A 20035-nucleotide genomic window follows, 5' to 3' on the forward strand; every position below is an offset into this window, starting at 1 on the left:
CAGGAGACCATGTGGTTTTCAGGGCTTGGATGGCTTGGCTTTGGGGACCCTGAGGTAAGCTAGTGTGGGGTATATGAGGCAGTTCCACTCCTATCTCGCGGTAGTGGCATTGTTGTACTACACAGCTTCCTGTCTTGCTGCAAGCAAGCCGAAGTGGGCCTTCCATACATGGGAGAAAAATAAGGCATCCCTGTAAATAAGCCCCGGTCCTTATTTTGGAGCCCAAAAGAAAGTAGTTCCAGTGTTATTTTCAGGGAAACACAGCTATATATTGCTCTCAAATGGCTCAACTTATTTTCCTCCTATTTATTCACTAAAACTTCCTTGAACCAGACTACATTAGGTAGATATTTTAACCAAAAAGGCCCTGCTTTTACTCACTACTAAAACAACTGAACAACTGAATGTAAATGTAAATATAAGAAATATAAATATATCAAGCAAGCAGGGAAATTAAGTATGTCTAATAACCTGCCACCTAGGAGTACAAAACAATTTGGGCAAAGAACCTATGTATAAGCGGTGCAATTTACTGCTCCAAACAACCTGCCTATATCTTTGGAAGTCACAAATCACAATTTGATTCAATCTAACAAAATGAGCCACCAAATCCTAATTGATATATTTTAATAGCTGTTATAGAGGATGGTTTTTTTTAAACCCTATACAGTACACATTAAAATTTTCTCATTGTGGTAAAGGACAATTTATTTACTATCCATGTTCCCTTTTATTACTCTTTTTATTAAAAATGACAATTATAATTCATTTAACATAACTTTGTATCTATAATTGCTACTCTCCAGTTAACGTATTATTTTAAATGTACTCAAAATATGTTTTATGATTTGCAGAATTAAACATTTGATCACAACAATAGTAGTATTTCACCTGGTTTTATTTTTGTTTGCATTCAATATATATTTTGCTGTCTATTTTTGGAATTCTGATTGAATGCAAAAAAAGGATTATTTTTGTTGTTGCTCCTGGGTGAGCTAGGATATAGTGCAACTGCTTTGGTTGCACTGATGGATGATCTCTGGTGGGCCCAGGATAGGGATCAATCCTCTATCCTGGTGCTTCTTGACTTCTCAGTGGCTTTTGATGCCATTGACCATGGTATCCTTCTGCACCGGCTGGAGGGGTTGGGGGTCCAAGGCTCTGTTCCTGTGGTTCACCTCCTACCTCTCTGGTTGGTCACAATCGGTGTTGGCAGGTGACCAGAAGTCGACTCCTAGATCCCTACCTTTTGGAGTTCCTCATGGGTCGTTCCTCATGCCCATGCTGTTTAATAAATCGCTGGGTGAGATCATCCAAGGGCACAGGGTGAGTTACCATCAATATCCACTCAGTGAAGCAGTAGAAGTATTGTGCCCATGTTTGGAGGCTATTAGGGTCTGAATGGGTATTAATAGGCTCAACCCTGACAAAACGGAGTGGCTGTGGGTTTTGCCTCCCAGGGACAATTCCATCTGTCCATTCAACACCCGAGGGGAGGACAGTTTTTACTCCCCTCAGAGAGGGTCCGCAACTTGTGCGCCCTCCTCAATCCACAGCTGAGCTTAGAAGAGCATCTCTTGGCTGTGGCGAGGGGGGCGTTAGCATGGGTATGCCTTGTGCACCAGTTGCGGTCCTATTTGGACAGGGAATCACTGCTCACAGTCACTCATGCCCTTATCATCTCGAGGTTCAATTACTGCAATGCCCTCTACATGGGGCTGCCTTTGAAGAGTGTTCGTAGACTGTAAATTGTGCAAAATGCACAATTGTGGTCTATTGTAGGGCTCCCAAAATCTGCCCACATTTCAACCACACTCCGTGAGCTGCATTGGTTGCCAATTGGTCTCCGGGCTGCATTGGTTGCCAATTGGTTGCCAATTGGTCTCCGGGCACAATTCAAAGAGCTGGTTATGACATTTAAAGCCCTATATGGCTTAGGACCAGACTACCTATGGGATCGTCTTCTGCCTCATACATCCCAGAGGCTGGTTAGGTCCCACAGAATTGGCCTTCTCTAGGTCCTGTCAGCCAAACAATGTCACCTGGCAGGGCCAAGAGGAAGAGCCTTCTCTGTGGCAGCCCCAGCCCTCTGGAATGAACTTCCTTCAGAGATACATACTGTCCCCTCCCTCCTGGTCTTTCATAAAGCTCTGAAGATCTACTTCTGCCGGCGGGCATAGGGACTGTGAGCCACAAGATTGTCCCCCAGCTGATGAATAATTAAATTGGGTGAATGTGGATGACTGCATAAGGGATTTTTAGATTTTATTAATTTTGTATATCCTTTTCAAAATAATTAGATTTATCATATATATTGTTTGTATTTACAATGTTGTATGCCGCCCTGAGACACTTTGAGAAGGGTGGCATAGAAATCTAATAAATAAATAAATAATAAATAAATATCCAATTTTTTTTCAGTTCAGCCAGAAATGATGAAGGAGACAAGGATGTGTTAAAATAACTATTTAACTTAATTATTTGAAAATCTGTATAATAAAGTTGAAGAAAGAATAAATTTTATATTTGTGCAATAGCTGCTCTATGTTTATTTCAGCCCAGAAAGTCATAAACAGCCAAGCAATGAGCATACAATTCAGTGTTTTTTGGCTTATAGCATGCTACACTTCATTTACCAGACTTAGAACACTGGTGACATAATGCCAGCAAAAAGCAGAATCAGTTTAAAGAACATTCTGAGACCTAATGGAGTGATGGTGATTACAGTTGCAACAGGTAGGAGAGAAAGGTCTGTTTAGATAAGTAAGGTTGTAGCATAGGTGCATACTGAGTGTTGGCCAGACCTTGGTAGCCGAATACCAGTAGCACTGAGCAGTATCAGGCTGTATCAGAAGTGGACAGCAAGCATTTAAACACAGCAAAGTCCAGGAAGCAAGTAAACATGACAGCTGATTCCATTAATTCTTATAATCTTCTGACTTGCTTATCACTAAAATGGTGAGCTAATTCTGTCTTCTAGTACTAGAGTTTATTGTATATACAGAATTTCCTTATACTCATTTTATCTTTGCCTTATCTTCTTTGAAACAGTTATAGGAGTCCATTGGACCCCTGCTTTAGCATATCAATTTCATCTTAAAACCTCCTGATTTTGGAGATCTGTTGAAAAGCTTTCTGTTATTGTTTCTATCTTTAATGTCTTTGCTGATGACATTAAAGTATTGTTTCTTGACTCTTATGACAGTAAATTGAAGTTCTTTGACATCATCCTGACAGCTTTGTTTGTATTGACTTTGTCTTCTCTTCCCTTCTTGGCAATTTGCACCAGGTGTTTGCTTACTTTCACTTCTTGTTTTTTGGGCAATCTTTTTTTTCACATTTTCCTTTACAATTTGTTTGATTATATTTCACAGTTCTCTAGTTTCCTATCAGTTCAAAAGTTTAAAATAACTCCTGGTATTGAATTTGTAAATGATGATCGCATGCTCAAGATCATGTTGTAGAATGTGGTTGACTCCTCTTCCATTTTAGCTTAATTTGGAACTTGCAGATGTGCATTTATTTATTTTATTTTATTTGTCATATAAATATAATATAGTATTGTATTGTAGTATATTTAACATAATATAAGTATAAAGTAGAGATAGAAAAGATAAAAAAGACATTTGGACAGGAACGGTAGGCACAAAGGTACACTTATGCACGCCCCTTACAGACCTCTTAGAAAAGGGGAGAGGTCTATTGTAGATAATGTAAGGTTGAAGATTTTGGGATTGGGGGAAGAAACAACAGAGTCCGGTAGTGAATTCCAGGCGTTGACCACTCTATTGCTGAAATCGTATTTTCTGCAGTCTAGTTTGGAGCAATTTACATTTAGTTTGTATCTATTGCATGCTCTTGTGTTCTTGTTGTTAAAGGTGAAGTTTGTGCAGTTTGTGATCTGTTTCACTTGTCAGTCTCTAGCCATCTTTTTGCTGTTCAAATTATTTATTCAACTTTTTTATATCAATAATTAAGTCAATTTGATTTCAATACGCTTCATCTGATGCCACTAATGTATACTACTATTATTTTGCTTGCTTGAAGGATGCTTACTACTGAAGAAATAGTGGAAGGGCTGAAGCTGTTTCCGAGCTATTCAGACCAATTATATTTTCCTTCTTACCATTTCCAACTTTAACTTGTTTTTCCCCATGTAGTGTTCTTAATTAAATACAGCATTGGTTATTTTTGCCTTCTCCCACACAATCTTAGTCATTGCCATTAAAATTATCCTTTACCTCCAACACCTGTGCTGCTGCTGCCTTATATAAGCACCTCTTGCTTTAACTAGTATGACCAATAGATTTTGGGCAACTTTTTGGATAATATACAGTCTTGGTGTATCCTCTCTGTGTGTTTTCCTTGTCCCTCTCAAGAACACCTCGCCCTTCGCATTGTTATTCATTATAGCAGACTTATCTGTATTTTGGTTATAAACTACAGTGGTACCTCGGTTCTCGACCACAATCCGTTCCAGAAGTGTGGTTGAGAACCGATTTGGTTGAGAACTGAATTAATTTATCCCATAGGAAATAATGGAAATGGATTTAATTGGTTCCCAGCCCATTGACTTGCTGGGAACCAATTAAATCTACAGTATTTCATCTATTTCCTATGGGATAAAGATCTGAGGTGACGGGGTGAGAGGGAAGGGGAGTCGGAATACCGACACGCCCCTCCTGGCCGTCCCCTTAACAGCCTCCCAGTCTCTACCTTGTAACTGCTCCAAGCTGCAGGAAGGGTAGGGCTGGTTGCAATACCGGCAGCTTCGGGGGCCTACTTTCCTCAGCGGTTCAGTTGGTTGCCTCCAAGCAGCTGCACGGATTTTTTCTTTCCTGGCGGCCGGGAACGTCACGTGATGAAGGGAAGCCGCCGCCGCCAGGAAAGAAAAAGTTCGTGCAGCTGCTTGGAGGCAACCAACTGAACCGCGTGATGTTCCCGGCACTGCTGCTGCTCGAGCCGCCCAGTCTCTACCTTGTAACTGCTCCAAGCTGCAGGAAGGGTAGGGCTGGCTGCAATACCGGAAGCTTCGGGGGGCTCCTTTCCTCAGCAGTTCATTACCTCCAGGCAGCTGCCTCAACCTTTTCTTTCCCAGCGGCGGCTCCGGCGGCTTCCCTTCAACACATGACGTTCCTGACACTGCTGCTGCTCCTTGAAGGGAAGCCGCCAGAGCCACCACCACCGCCGGGAAAGAAAAGGTTGAGGCAGCTGCCTGGAGGTAATCAACTTAACCGCTGAGGAAAGGAGCCCCCTGAAGCTGCCGGTATTGCAGCCAGCCCTACCCTTCCTGCAGCTTGGAGCAGTTACAAGGTAGAGACTGGGAGGCTGTTAAGAGGGCGGCCAGGGATTCCGGCACCCATTCCCTCTCACCTCGTCCCCTCTTACATTTCGGATAATAAACAAAATTTTCTGTTCAGTATCCGAATTTTTGTTTGGATACTGAAGCAAATTTTTGCAGAAAATTTTGTTCAGTATCCGAAATGTACAAAAACCAAAGCGTTCGAGAACCGAGGTACCACTGTATATCTGAGGATCCACATAACATTGTGTACTGTAGAAATATAAAAATATAGAAGCAGGAGATAGAAGAAAGCTTAACTTTTTTTTTTCTTTATTTCTGATTCAAGACAGTCTCCTAAGAGTTTGTTCATTTATAACTGAGTATAAAGACCAAGTGGTAAAATGACAGCATTTATTGTCTTGAAGGAAGAAAGTTATATATTGCTAAAACAAAAATAATGAGAGAAAGGGTGAATAAATCTTTTTGGAAAGAAATAAAAGACAAACTCCATTTTTAGGTTAGGAAAATATCTATGGAGATTCTCAGTCATTCAAATCATGGTTGCGCCAAAGGCGCCTTTTTTCAAGAGGCAACTGGACTTTCTGGTTTTTCTTTGAAGACATTTTGCTTCTCATCCAAGAACCTTCTTCAGTTCATCGATGATGGGGAATGGAAGGATTTGTACTTCTTGACAGACATCTGGTCATTTGCATTCTTTGGGGGAGTTGTTAAGGCCAGTTGGAGGTTTATCTGTGTCATCATGGTCACCTGCATAGTGAAAAAGTATGCAGAGCCTTCTTGAAACTGTTGAAAGGACTGCGCTGTAGACTGGAAATAGATGATATTGTATCCCTCCCACTCTGTGGCTGTTCAGAAGGCTGTTCAGTTTTGACATAGATGGCTCTTTGACCCTTCTTTCAAACCAGCAGTCCTCTCTGTCCAAAATGTGGACTTTGCTGTCTTCAAAAGAGTGGTATTTGTCTTTTAAATGCAGATGGGCTGCGGAATCTTGTCCTGATGCGTTTGTTCTCGTATATTGTGCCCTGCATTTATGAAGTTCTGATTACCTACAACTTAAAGTGATGAATGGGAAAGTCAAACAACCAAAGTCCCTTCTTATTGTATATATACAATCAGATCAAATTTTGTTCCTCCGATGATATAAATGCATCTAGCTGAAAGTATGAAGTGAAGCATATTATATACAAAAGAAGGATAATGCTTAGGCAAGGAGGCTCAGCGATTTATCATCCATTTATGTGTTTCTAAATTTACATAAAGCTAACATTACTTTTTGTCACTGTGCCTAAGTAAACTTTGGAATATATAAATGAATTATATTTTAGTTGATTTTTCTTTCTGGGCCTTTTTTTCCTTTTCATTTCTGTTAATCACTGCAAAATTACATCTCATGAAGATGAAGGAACCTGTTTCTTTCCTGATTATAATGAGAGGCAGGTGTTGGCTGTCTCTGAGGAACAAACATGCAGTTCAGCTTGAAAATAATGGAAGCAGAAGCCAGAGGAAGCTAAAATGTGTTATTAAACTTCCTGCCAAAGTACTTTACATTTCCTCTTCACCACCCCAACCCCCAGACTAGAAGTAAACATCAGCTGAAAGTACCCTCTGCAACTGAGGGTTTCTAAAGTAATCAATAGACAGTCATTTTGGATGAGTTTCTTCATAAAACAGTTTAATAGGGCTTTCCCTGATATTTGGGAATAGTTACAAATGTCTCATAAGCAGCTGCCATGCTTGATAACACTGTAATATTTGTTAGGAATCACGTTTCATTCATTCCTTCATTTGTCCAATCATAATTCCAGCTGAGAAGAATTTCATAGGTATAAAAAGACCTGTACCCTATGCCTATTAATATTAAATAGAGAGAAACCATACAACGTATCAGGAAAGACTTAATGAACTCAATCTGTATAGTCTGGAAGACAGAAGGAAAAGGGGGGACATGATCGAAACATTTAAATATGTTAAAGGGTTAAATAGGGTTCAGGAGGGAAGTGTTTTTAATAGGAAAGTGAACACAAGAACAAGGGGACACAATCTGAAGTTAGTTGGGGGAAAGATCAAAGGCAACATGAGAAAATATTATTTTACTGAAAGAGTAGTAGATCCTTGGAACAAACTTCCAGCAGACGTGGTTGGTAAATCCACAGTAACCGAATTTAAACATGCCTGGGATAAACATATATCCATTGTAAGATAAAATACAGGAAATAGTATAAGGGCAGACTAGATGGACCATGAGGTCTTTTTCTGCCGTCAGTCTTCTATGTTTCTATATTTCTAACTTATTATCCCTGTATTTGATACATTAAATGTAATCATTCATTAATATTACAGGTTTGTTTGCTTTTTTACAACCATGAAATGTTACCTTTCCCATTTCCCTAATTTCTTGTTGCTTTCTCTAAATACCTTTGGCACTAAAATTATGATGTGGCTGTTTATACACAAATATATTCCATTGGGTTCACTGGGGATAACTCTCTACCACATTTTGATAAGGGCTGTTGCACATAGTGGTAGATGAAATAGGATGCTTTTTGGCCTCTACAACAAAAAGTAGTGTGGCATTTACTATGCTGCCAATGAGGTCACCATGTAGCTACAATTCAAATGCTATTAAATGTGAAATATTTATATTCTGTGACTTAAAGCTACCAACTGATCAACTAAACATAAACATTCCATAGACAAACAAAGAGTTCCCAGGAACCTAAGAAACTGCTGTTAATGAGTCAGATGATTGATTTCAGAAAGTGCCATATTATCTACTCTTAGCTGGAAGTAAATGTCTACTTAATAAAATTTATCTTTGAGCCTTCTAAAAGAAATGGTAAAGGCTATATAGCAAAGGGAAGGGATTCAGACTCCCTTCTCTCCATTATTCACACGCTAATTATTTTACCCTACCTAATATGACTGGTGCAGAAATGTAAGTGTCAGGAAAGATGGACTGCTGGTATGATATGAGCAACAACCGCTAGAGTCTGTCCTTATTCCTGAATACCGTGCACATACAATTACAGTGAATTATTTCAGATCTTTCTAAGGACTATATAACTGTATATCTTTACATTTTCTGTATTTTATCCAGCCATCTGGTAGTTATCTGGATATTTGCAGCTTAGAAATTATAGCATTATAATATTCCTTTTAATTACCTCAGAGTTTTGATACTAAATTATTTGTGATAATCAAAGAAATAACTGGGAAATGCTTGGTGAAGCTTTACCAGCACACCTAAGAAAGACAATAATTTAGTCTTACAATACTCTTAATGAAGTTGATTAATGAATGCTATTAATATTATGCCAAAAAGGGGTCAACTGATCCTGTCAAGTGATCTCCAGCATGTTAGATTCAGTCCAAAACAGATTTAGTTTTACACAGGATTGAATAAATCCCAGCAAATTAGCAACAGAAACAAATTTTCAGTTTAAGGAGAAATACAATACTCTGGCTCACAGAGATTGATTTTGGCTTTGAAAACTCAAAATAGGCTAGAGTTTTAATTAATAAGAAGAATAAATTTAAATTCAAAGTAAATGCGTTATATTTTTCTGGGGGGAAAGTTCTTTTTATTATTTATTTATTTTTATTTTATTTCCCTCTTTGTGGTAAAGAGAACAATGTAATGTCATCACATCGGCAGAGGGAAAATTGAATAGAAGCCTATGGACAAAAGGTTAGATTGAACAAAGAATTGAACAGTCAGGGGTGAGGTCTTGAATTAAGATTCATGGTCCAGAGTTCAAATTCTCCAAAAATATATTCTAATTAATGAAATTTCAAAGCCCACCTGATATTCCATGCCTTTCATCTTTTGGTTTAAAACCAGGAAATTCTTTCTCTTCTAAAAAGGTACATTTCAGTATTCTTGACCAAAGTAATTTCTGATGTATGAATTATAGAAAAATATCATGAACTTCAGTATTTGATTAAACACAGATCTGTGTTATAGGACAGATTTATCTTTACTGGTACATTAGTAGTATAAGCCATTCACTGCTACTTACATGAATAAAAAAGGGAAAGTAGGGGAACAACCAATCCCATCTTCAGCCACACATCTGCCAATGTACTGCAATACAGATTTGAATTGATGAAATAAGCTTCAGAAGCAGCTAGGAACAATGTGACAAACAAGCAATGTAAATTACCCTTAATGTGGAGCTTTGTTCCTTTGTCTCCTCTTTCATGTTCTTGGTCAAGACAAAGGCATAAAATATTGAATAGCAGGTTTAAATCTGTGCATTCCAGCATATTCCTACATGTGAGTCTCACAGGAGTATGCTATTATATTCTTTCATTCATTCATTCATTCATTCATTCATTCATTCATTCATTCATTCATTTGATTTATACTGCTTTCTGAGGTCTCTTGGTGATTTACAATAAAACATAAACTCAAAATTAATACAATCATAATAAAATTAAAATCAGCAATTAAAATTGTTAAAAGGCTCTTTTAATGAATAAAGAGATTAAGCCCTTTAACTTAGTGAGTGGATTGCAAAGAATTCTGGCAGATAAAAAGAAAAGACTAGATACTTTTAATTATGAGGTGAGTATATGGCATTGTATCCTTCTAAGATGATTGCAGTGACCAGGGTATGGGTTCATTTAGAAAGGTATATTCTTCCACTTAGGTAGAGCTTTTTTTCTCTTTTTTGCTAAAAAAATTAGAAAAATTCTATTTTTACTACATGGTGTTGTTTCTTAGAAACCAATCCCATTGCTAAATCTGACATTAATTGAGGTATTCATGTTAAATACAAAAGTTATATAAAGTGTGCTATGGTAGTCATATTTAAAAGTTACCAGCATGTGATCTGCAGTATTAGGTCATTTTGCTGCTGGAAAAGACACAGCTGGTAAAGAGTACTCTTGACTCTTGCAACCAGAGAGACAGTTGAATCCAGAAACTGCCCCATATGAACATCTATCCTGTGTAGGAGAGTATAGCCCAATTCAGAACAGCAATGTCAATTACTTCTCTGGAACACACCCACTCAGAATGAACACCTCTGACATATCTAGATTCAGTGACAATTTACTATCCCACTTTCAACTCACTGCTAAATATAAATCAGGCAATCAGTGAAATTAAGGATGTCTAATAACCTGCCACCTAGAAGTTACAAACCAAATTGGGTAAAGACCTAATGGATAAGTGGTGGAATTTACTGCTCCAAACAACCTGTCTATATCTTTGGAAGTCACAAATTGCAAATTGATTCAGTCTAACAAAATGAGTCACCAGATCCTCCTATAATTAACTCTCCAGACTGAACCAAATGTGAGAAGTTTTATTTGCAAAAAATAAAAAAACCAAAAAAGTCACTAAAAAGCATAATAACAAGTTCTTCATGGCATCCTCCAGAGAAGTCAGGATGGGTAGCTTGAGTCCTCCACCAGCTCTATGACTGAGTTGTAACATTTAGGACCTCCTCCCTGCCAACATGTCCAGTTCTTCAACTCAGTTCTAGCTCTGAAGGACGCTCTGGAGATTTTTCCCTAGATAAATTTAGGTTAGGATTGTTAGTGAAAAAAATTCCCTAATATTTTACCAAAGGGCAATCTTTATGTTCTCCTTCTATTGAGAAACAAACTGTCAGCTTGGTCAGTTGTTTGGTGGTGTTCTCTATGGATGTAAATAGAGCAGAGCAGCTGCCCTCAACCCTTGGATCATCGGAGGCTAGCTCCAGTCTCGGGGCTAGCCAGCTTGGACTATCAGACTTTGTCCTTAGTGAGTGTGGTCTGTCCGTGGCTCCTTGGCTCTCCACTGGAGTGGATTGAAGCTTTGAGGGAGTGATCAGCCATTTTGAAGCACTTTGTCGTTTGAAGGGGAAAAAGTTGTCATTTTGAAATTCAAGCCTCTGGGGCTTCTGAGCTTGCTGGCTGTGCTGGGACACTTCCCTGCCTGAGAAGGACATTGGTGAGCTTATGGCCAGGTTTCTTTTGGCTCCTCGCCCGGGGTGGTTTGAAGCTTTGAGGGAGTGGCTATATTTTTTCAGTTGGTTTTAGTGACAAAACCTTCGCTTGTCGGCTTCCCTTGGTTCTTCCCATGGGATTGCCTTGACTTGACTACAGCACTGCAAGTGTTATTATTGTAGTCCCTGGAGCCAGTATTTTTTCCCGTTGGCTCTCCATAAGGATTGAGCCTGGAAGGAGTTGGTCTTTGGAGCCCAATCACCAGCTCCTTTTACTGGAGGCCATTTGGGAAAATTTGGGCCACAGCTTACAACTATCCTCTTCAGTGGCAGGCCTTAGGTGTCACCAGAGATTTTGGGGTTCCCCCCAGGGAGGTCTTTTTTCAACTTTCCTACCCCACTATCCCATCTGAGTGGGATGAATCTTCCCTTTCAGAAGGAGAGCTGCCGGAAGAGGGGGATCTGTTTGACTGTGTTGTTGAGTTCTCAGACAGACTGGCATTCAAGGGACTCTTTAATTTGGCTCTGTTTAAACCCCTTCTCTTAAAGGCCGACAGCACAGCACAACTTCCTAAGGAGTTTATCCGGTTGGAATCACTATCTGAGGTGACTGAACAGGATGATTTTCTGTTCACAGAATGGATCTCAGAATTGGACACCATTCCCATCCCTCTGATGTTTTTGAACATAATCTGGCAACAGTGGACCTGTCCTGCGGCCACTATGAAACCTAGTGGCTCAGAACCTACATTGTTAGGGGTGGATTCTGATCTTCTGCATCTAGTTAAGGTCTCCAGGATGGACACTCTGGTTGCGGCACTAACCTCTTCCTCTATTCTCCCCCCAGATGAGGAGGACGCATTGAAGGTAGAGGACAGAAAGCAGGAGATGGCGCTCTGCAGGACTTGTGTGGAGGTCTCCTGAGCAACCCAGGCCTAACTACTTCCTCTTTTTTTACTAGGGCTTCACTGCAGTGGCTGCATCAATTGCATGCCCGACTGCCCGCTGAGGACCTGCGTGTCCATCAGGACCTCAGTAAGATTATTGCAGCTATGGAATATACTGCGGACATTTCTCTTGCCACAGACAGATTCTCCACCAGAGCAATGGCGTCAGCTGTAACAGCATGCAGGATGATTTGGCTCCACCATTGCAAAATGGATATGAAAAACAAATGGAAGGTGGCAGTGGACCCATTTGAAGGGCAGGCCTTGTTTGGGTGCTCTCTTTAGCCCTTTCTCATCAAGACTAGGGACAAGATGAAGATTTTGCCATCCTTAAGTAGATGCCCCGATCTCAGGTCCATGCCCTATTATAGACGGTCCTCCTTCAGGTTGGGGGAAGTCAGGGCTAGCTTCCGCTATCAGCAGCAGCCCTTCTTTTACAGGTCTGAGTTCCAGGGCGACCATTCCGGTCCATCCAGTAGAGGCAGACAACAACTTCCAGGAAAGAGTGCTTTCAGAATCAACTCTCAGCCTTTTTGCTACAGAAAATAATAGCTCACCCCTTTCCCCCATTGGGGGGATCACCTTGGTTTGTTTTTGGACTGCTGGAAAGACACTACACAGGATGCCTGGGTCAGGGAGACCATCACACATGGTCTCTCCCTGGAATTTCTTCCCCCTCCCCCTGAAGTTTTTTCTACATTGTCCAATTTCTCTACCAGCAAATGCTCTGTCCTACACATCAGTAAAAAGAATCAGAACCACAAATACAAACTGAACAAACAAATTATCACAGATAACCCCCACTTGGTTAAGGACCTCGGAGTACTAATAACAAAAGACCTAAGTGCCAAAACCCACTTTAACAACATCTCCAAGAAAGCTTCAAGAGTTGTTAATCTAATCCTATGTAGCTTCAACTCTGGCAATCTCGCACTATTTACCAGAGCTTACAAAACTTTCGCCAGACCCATCCTAGAATACAGCTCATATGTTTGGAACCCATACCGCATCTCGGACATTAACACCCTCGAAAATGTCCAAAGATACTTCACCAGAAGAGCCCTTCACTCCTCCACCCGAAACAGAATACCCTACAAAACTAGACTCACTATCCTGGGTCTAGAAAGCTTACAACTTCAACACCTTAAACATGATCTAAGTATTGCCCATATGCTGCAACGTCCTGCCTGTGAACGACTACTTCAGCTTCAACCACAGCAACACAAGAGCACATAACAGATGCAAGCTTAATATTAACCGCTCCCAATTGGACTGTAAAAAATATGACCTTAGTAATCGAGTCGTCAAAGCATGGAACTCATTACCGGACTCTGTAGTATCTTCCCCTAACCCACAACATTTTATCCTCAGACTATCCACAGTTGACCTCTCCAGATTCCTAAGAAGTCAGTAAGGAGTGTGCATAAGTGCACTAGTGTGCCTCCCATCCCCTGTCCTATTGTCTCTCCTATATCTTATATACTATATGTACTATTCTTCTATTCTAATCTTCTTATACTACTTTCATATTATCCTTCTATTCTCTATTTGATATATTCTATTCCTAAATTTTCATTTCTATTCTTTCTCTAATATATTTTACTCGAGTATAACCTCTATAACCTTCATTGTGTATTGTTGTGTATTGGACAAAATAAATATAAATAAATAAATAAATAAATAAATAAATAAATAAATAAATAAATAAATAAATTTCCAGGTACCCACTTGGCAGGCACTGATGGAATTGGCTATCCAGCATTTGATGGATATTCAGGCCATTCAACTGGTTCCACTAGATAAGCATGGGACTGGGTTCTATTCCATTCTCTTCATAGTTCTCAAAGCCTTAGAGGGATGCAGAGTGATTCTGAATCTCAAAGGTCTCAACAAATATCTGGTGTACCAGAAGTTTAAAATGCACTCCCTCCATTCCATCCTGGCGTGCATTTGGGAAGGAGATTTCCTCGCTTCGTTAGACCTCTCCGTACTCCAATTCACCATCCCATAGGAAATTCCTGATGTTCTGCTGTGCCAGCCACCATTGTCAGTATTCGTCTCTCCCATTTGGGCTGGCTTTGGCCCCCTGAACATTTACTAAAATCATGGCCATGCTAGCAGCTTACCTCAGGTTGTTGCCTATTTGCATGCTGTGTTACCTTGAGGACCTTCTGCTAGATTCATCTTGGAACCCTTGTTGACACTATCAACGGACTTGCCTTCCTTTCCCCAGGAGCAATGGACCAGCATCCAGGTCCTGTCTAGACAATCATATGAGAGAGAGTTGTTCCCTTGTTCTCTTTGTCTCAGCTTCTAGGGAAGATGATATCCTGCATTGATATCATCCCTGGGTTCCTTTCTAAACAAGGTCACTTCAGTGGTTCCTTCTTCTATTCCAGCGATTGGGTCATGGTACCTCTCAGACAGTGTCCGCATACCTTTAAAGATGCTTCGCTCACTCCACTGGTGGGAGTCCCGAACCCTGTCACAGGGCTGCCCCTTTTTGGAGCAGGACAGAGTAACCATTACCTCTGACACCAATCAATTCAGCTGGGGGGACCATCTTGGTTCCAGGGTGTTGCAAGCTCAATGAACCCCACAGGAGCTCAAATATAACATCAATTGACTGGAGCTCAGGGCGGCTCACCTCACTCTCAGGGCCTTTGAGGAGGCAGTTTCAGGCCAACATGTCCTCCTGCTCATGGACAATGTGACTACCATGGCTTATGCGAATAGACGGGGGGACCAGGTCTTAGACTCTCATGGGGGTGGTGGAGTCCCTGTGTAAGTGGGCAGAGATTCATTTATTGTCACTCAAGGCACCTCATACTGCAGGCACTTCCAATGTGCAGTTGGATGTGGGTGAGCAGAGCCACAGTGGATCATTTGTAGTGGAGACTCCACCCAGTTTGTTTGAGGAGCTGTGTTGGCAGTTCGGGTGCATGATCCTGGACCTCTTTGATTCTCCAATGAATACTCACCTCCACAGGTTTTTTTTTCAAGGTTTCTGGTCCTGGGAGTGGAAGGTCTGGATGCCCTATGATGTACTTGGCCTGTAAGGCTTTTATATGCCTTTCCCCCAATTCCTCTAGTTATGGGGGTGACCAGGAAGGTTCTATCAGAGAAGGTGGAACTCCTTCTGGTGGTTCCCCATTTGCCCTGCAGATCATAGTTCACCAACCTGGTAAGCCTGTCCATTGTCAGATCTTGGAGGAACCTCCCAGAGAGGGTCTCCCTCATCCAAGGCCCTGTAGTCCATTCAGAATCTCAATGGCTTCAGTTGACCATCAGCACGCAGCTATCATCTGCACCTATGAAGTACAGGCACTCCCAGTGCCCTGTGGGATCACTGTTCGTTCGACCAGAAGCATGGCTACCACCGCTGCATGGGCCACCTAAGCTTCCATGGAAGAGATATGCATGGACATCCCTTCACCTTTCATCCACCACTATAGATTGAATTCCTTTGCATCAGTGGAGGCTGCCTTTGGCAGAAGGGTCCTTCAGCAGATTCATGATCACTAGGGACCACAGAAAAGTTTGTACTCCCACCCATAAGGCATGCCAAAGTTTGTCCCATCATGGCCTCTCCAGAGGATGTCATGAAGAAGGGGCATTGGTCTTACCTGATACATCTATTCTCACAGTGATCCGAAGGAGAGGCCAGACCCTGCCCAGTGGTTGGTTGGTTTGCTTTTGCAGGGGGAAGGGGGTTGTTGTTGTGTTCTTGGCCCCAGTAGGGTTTCTCATTGGCACTGGCTGGTTCTGCACAGACTTTGAGGCACTACTGTGGCATCATCCAGCGCAGGTGACATTCAGACTTTCCAGATTCTGGAATACGTTGAGTGTCACATTGGCTTCATTTCAAACTGGACTATTAGTAAGAGGGTGGTCCTAAATGTTACACCTCAGTCATAGAACTGGAGGGTTAGAGCTACGCATCTTGGCCTCTCCTTTGGATCGCCATGAGAATGGGCATGTTAGGTAAGACCAACGCCCCATATCTTAAAGTTTTGTAATCAAACTCTGGGAGGTAGAAGAGGAGAGTTAAATCCTACACAGTAAGAAGGCTGTGAACTTGTATTTTCCTCCTGTAACATGCACTATGGTAGGGAAGGATCTACTTTTCTGCTCAAATTATCACTGACAATGTCTCTAAATAAATGTTATGCAGTATCTTATTAGATCTGAATTTTTTCCAGTGTTGCCAAAATTCCAAATGTTCAACTAGCCAGAAAATTTGGAAATCCCTGAGACCCTGTGTAATTATTAAATCCAATAAGACATATATACATAATTATGGCTTTCTGTATTTTTCAATCAAATTCAAATAGTCAGGCAAAGATTACTTTCATAATTTACCATCTATGACTTTTCAATATGTATAAAACAGTATACTATTTTTCATTAACAGATCCTATTAATACAAAGGTCACCCAGAAAGCAATGCACCACATTCTTTTTCTCAGCCTACAGTAATGGTACGAATGCAAAACTTTAGATATATACATTATTTGAATTGTCAGGAGTGTATGTGTAAATTTTGCATTTCTTCAGACAGCATAGCTGCAGCAGTGTTTCAAAATGATGTCTGTAAGTGATGTATATTACAAGCAGCGTGTCGTCATTGAATTTCTCACTGCGGGGAAAGAAACTGTTGGGAACATTCATAAATGTTTATGTATAGTTTATGGAGAATCTGCAGTTGACAGAAGTACGGTTAGTCACTGGGCACAGAGCGTGACACCATTATAGTGCAGAAATGGCTTCATGACCAGAGCAAGGAGTGGTACCAACAGGACATACACTCCCTTGTGTCTCGCTGGAGGAAGGCCATAAAACAGGACAGAGATTAAGTGGAAAAATAGGGAGCGTAGAAGAAACATAATTCTTTCTTGTGCGTAAATTTCATTGTGTTCAATAAATAATTGTTGAAGAAAAAATGTGGTGCATTACTTTCTGGGCGACCTTTGTACTTTGAGGTTTGCAGAATCTATGAACTTGTCCTATTATTATTGTTCCAATCTATTATGGTATGATGGAACAATAAGATGATTTCCTGGTATCCCATAATATCCACATTGTGTTCCGGGTATTGATTAGAAATTAATATGTTAAACCAAATTGAAAATGTAGTTTGCAATCCCCAAGTATAAATATCATGTTGCTCACTGTAATGTTCTGACTTTACCTGTTTAACAGACGTATCTACAAGGAAACAAAGTTGGTGGTAATGTTCAGAGAGGTTTTAATGAATGGCATCTATAGTGGTGAATTCATTAATTGCATCATATAAAAATGTATTGGCTTGCTTTAGCCTAATAAAATCTGCTAACAATAGTTTCTTGCCTAGCATTATGTGATTTTTCATTTTTACTTATGTTAATAAGTTTAATAGGAAGAAGTAGGGAAAAAAACAGAAAATGGAAAATTAAATTTAAAAAAAACTACAAAAAATACAGATCACCAAGCTGATAACCACAAAAGATGTTTCTCCAAATCTCACATTTTTCTCAATTCAAATGTGGCACCAGAATGAAACTGTTTGGAGTAATATCTGTTTGGCTGGCATGAGTTGATTATACAACTGGTTGTAAAATAATAATTAATCTATTCAATATTATCATGGTCTGTCTCTATTGCAAGCAGTTTCTTTTCAACAACTAAAATCTCTGCCTATAATTAATGACAGTTTTTATCTTTTATAAGGACCCTTCCCGGCCATTGGGTTCCAGTCTCTTTGCCCAAGATTCCTGAGGGAAGGATTCTTAAATAACATTGCAGCCCCACATCCTTTGTCAGGGGGAGGATCTTTACCCTCCAGGATTTTTTCCGGTAGGTATTCCATGTAAATTTTCAAAGCACCCTATTTATGGACATTTTGTATGTCACTTTTGTTTCTGATCAGACAAATATACCATAGGTTTGTAGGTTTTACTCATCAGACTGAGTTTAAAAAAGTGCATAAAATCCAAATTACCATTACAAAAAAGAGAAGTTTTTTTTTCTTTGTTTTAAATTAATATGATGCAGTTTAAAAAAAAATAACAGGTTAAACAGCGAGGGGACAATCTACATCTACTATGCTGACTACCTCCAAACCTAGCTGTTATAAAATTATTAAATGCAGAAATAGTTGTTAAATTTAATATTGAAAACATCATGTCAAATCAAATTTAGTTTTTAATCTGACCCTGTCTATTTCTTGGTTTTGGCCCTACAAAGCTTGAAAAATTCTCCAGGCATATCATTCAAAGATCTTTAAATGTTGCATACTTCTTTTGTGTAGAGGAGAATACTTCTTGAAAGGAGGAGCCAACTCTGACAGTTATTATATGACAACCAGTTTATTGTCCAAAACAGAAACATCTCTTTCCTTTTTAACAAAACCAAAATAAAATTTAGTGGTCTTGCAGAAAGCGATATTTCATTCAGGTGTCATCTTAAAATGCCATGCATATGTACAAGCCACCATGCCAGTCTCTTTGGGCTAATGTTCTGCAGAAAGCAAAAATGGAATACAAAACCAATTAAATGATGACATCAGGACGTAAAAGGGAAATGGTTAAATCTGGTTTATGCCACAAGTTTCATTACATAATACCTGTTCATACCTGTCTATACTTTCAAACAATTCTTGTTTTCCTCACATCCACATACCACATTGTATATTATCTTTTGTCCTTTAAATTTATCATCTTTCTTTTTTCCAGATCTCATTAACTTCAACCATCTGTCACTTTATCAGGCTTCCATTTCCTGATAAATTATTCATCGTTCTATTTATTATTTTGTGATTTGATTTTCACTGCTATCCTAATGTGATAGGATTAGGAATATTTTGATTCCCCTTTTAAAAAATTATTAGAATCAATGGAATACAATTAACTAGATTTAATTTGAGGCTAACTGTTTGGAAGTTTTCCTTAATTTTGCTCTTTTTTTCTGCATAGCATGGAAACAAGAACAGTGATTTGGCAAGTTCAGAACAAACTAATAATTATTTGGTCCATCAATTAGTCAAATTTAAAATAGACCCAATGAAATGGAACTTCACTGACTTGTAGCTTACCAAAGAAAAAGCCCATTCAGTATATTATAATGGTATGCTTGTTTGTATGATTGGTCTCTTAAATTGGGGTTTTTTAGATTATTTTTTAATATTAGATTTGTTACATTGTCTTCTTTATTGTTGTTAGCCGCCCCGAGTCTTCGGAGAGGGGCGGCATACAAATCTAGTAGATAGATAGATAGATAGATAGATAGATAGATAGATAGATAGATAGATAGATAGATAGATAGATAGATAGATAGATAGATAGATAAATAATTTTCTAGTTGCACAATATAATTTTGACTTCAACATCCTGAAAAAAAACCTGCCTTTTCTTCTGCATTAGTTTTAGGAAGCAAATTAGCAAGCAAACAGATATATGTAGTGGAAGTCAGACTATCATACATGCTGTGCCATTTGCACATAATAGGATTTTTAAAACTCAAAATCATATTTATTTTAATTGATATATCCCAAGCAAGACTTCGACATAGAAAAATTGCCATAGAAACATCTTGTCTAATTCTATCTAATGTTTTTTTCCCATGTTAACATTTCAAATGACATTTAGATTTCTGATATTGCAAGTCTTCACACCTGCTCTTTCAAAGACCACATATGGAAAGGCAGGTCAGCATTAGGAGGTTATATACCAAATATGTTACATATTGCAGTTGGCTAACTATCTGTTATGGACATGCCTACTTATCACAGAATCTGCTCTCAAGCTCATTTTTAATATATTGTTATTTGCCTTGTTGGAGGGCCACTTAATAAAATTCCTTATGAGAAA

The 20035-nt window shown here is 39.5% G+C and overlaps 1 protein-coding gene across 1 annotated transcript in view; it reads left to right on the plus strand.

Annotated features, from left to right (window-relative positions):
* Positions 1 to 20035, plus strand: part of EPHA6 (EPH receptor A6) — a 475355-nt gene that overhangs the window by 370782 nt on the left and 84538 nt on the right. The window contains exon 12 of the mRNA XM_070750196.1: positions 17898 to 18023. Coding sequence (XP_070606297.1) covers positions 17898 to 18023 — 126 coding nt within the window. The remainder of the gene's footprint in view (positions 1 to 17897; positions 18024 to 20035) is intronic.

This window comes from Erythrolamprus reginae, chromosome 4, assembly GCF_031021105.1.
Source record: "Erythrolamprus reginae isolate rEryReg1 chromosome 4, rEryReg1.hap1, whole genome shotgun sequence".
NCBI classification, from domain to species: Eukaryota; Metazoa; Chordata; class Lepidosauria; order Squamata; family Dipsadidae; genus Erythrolamprus; species Erythrolamprus reginae.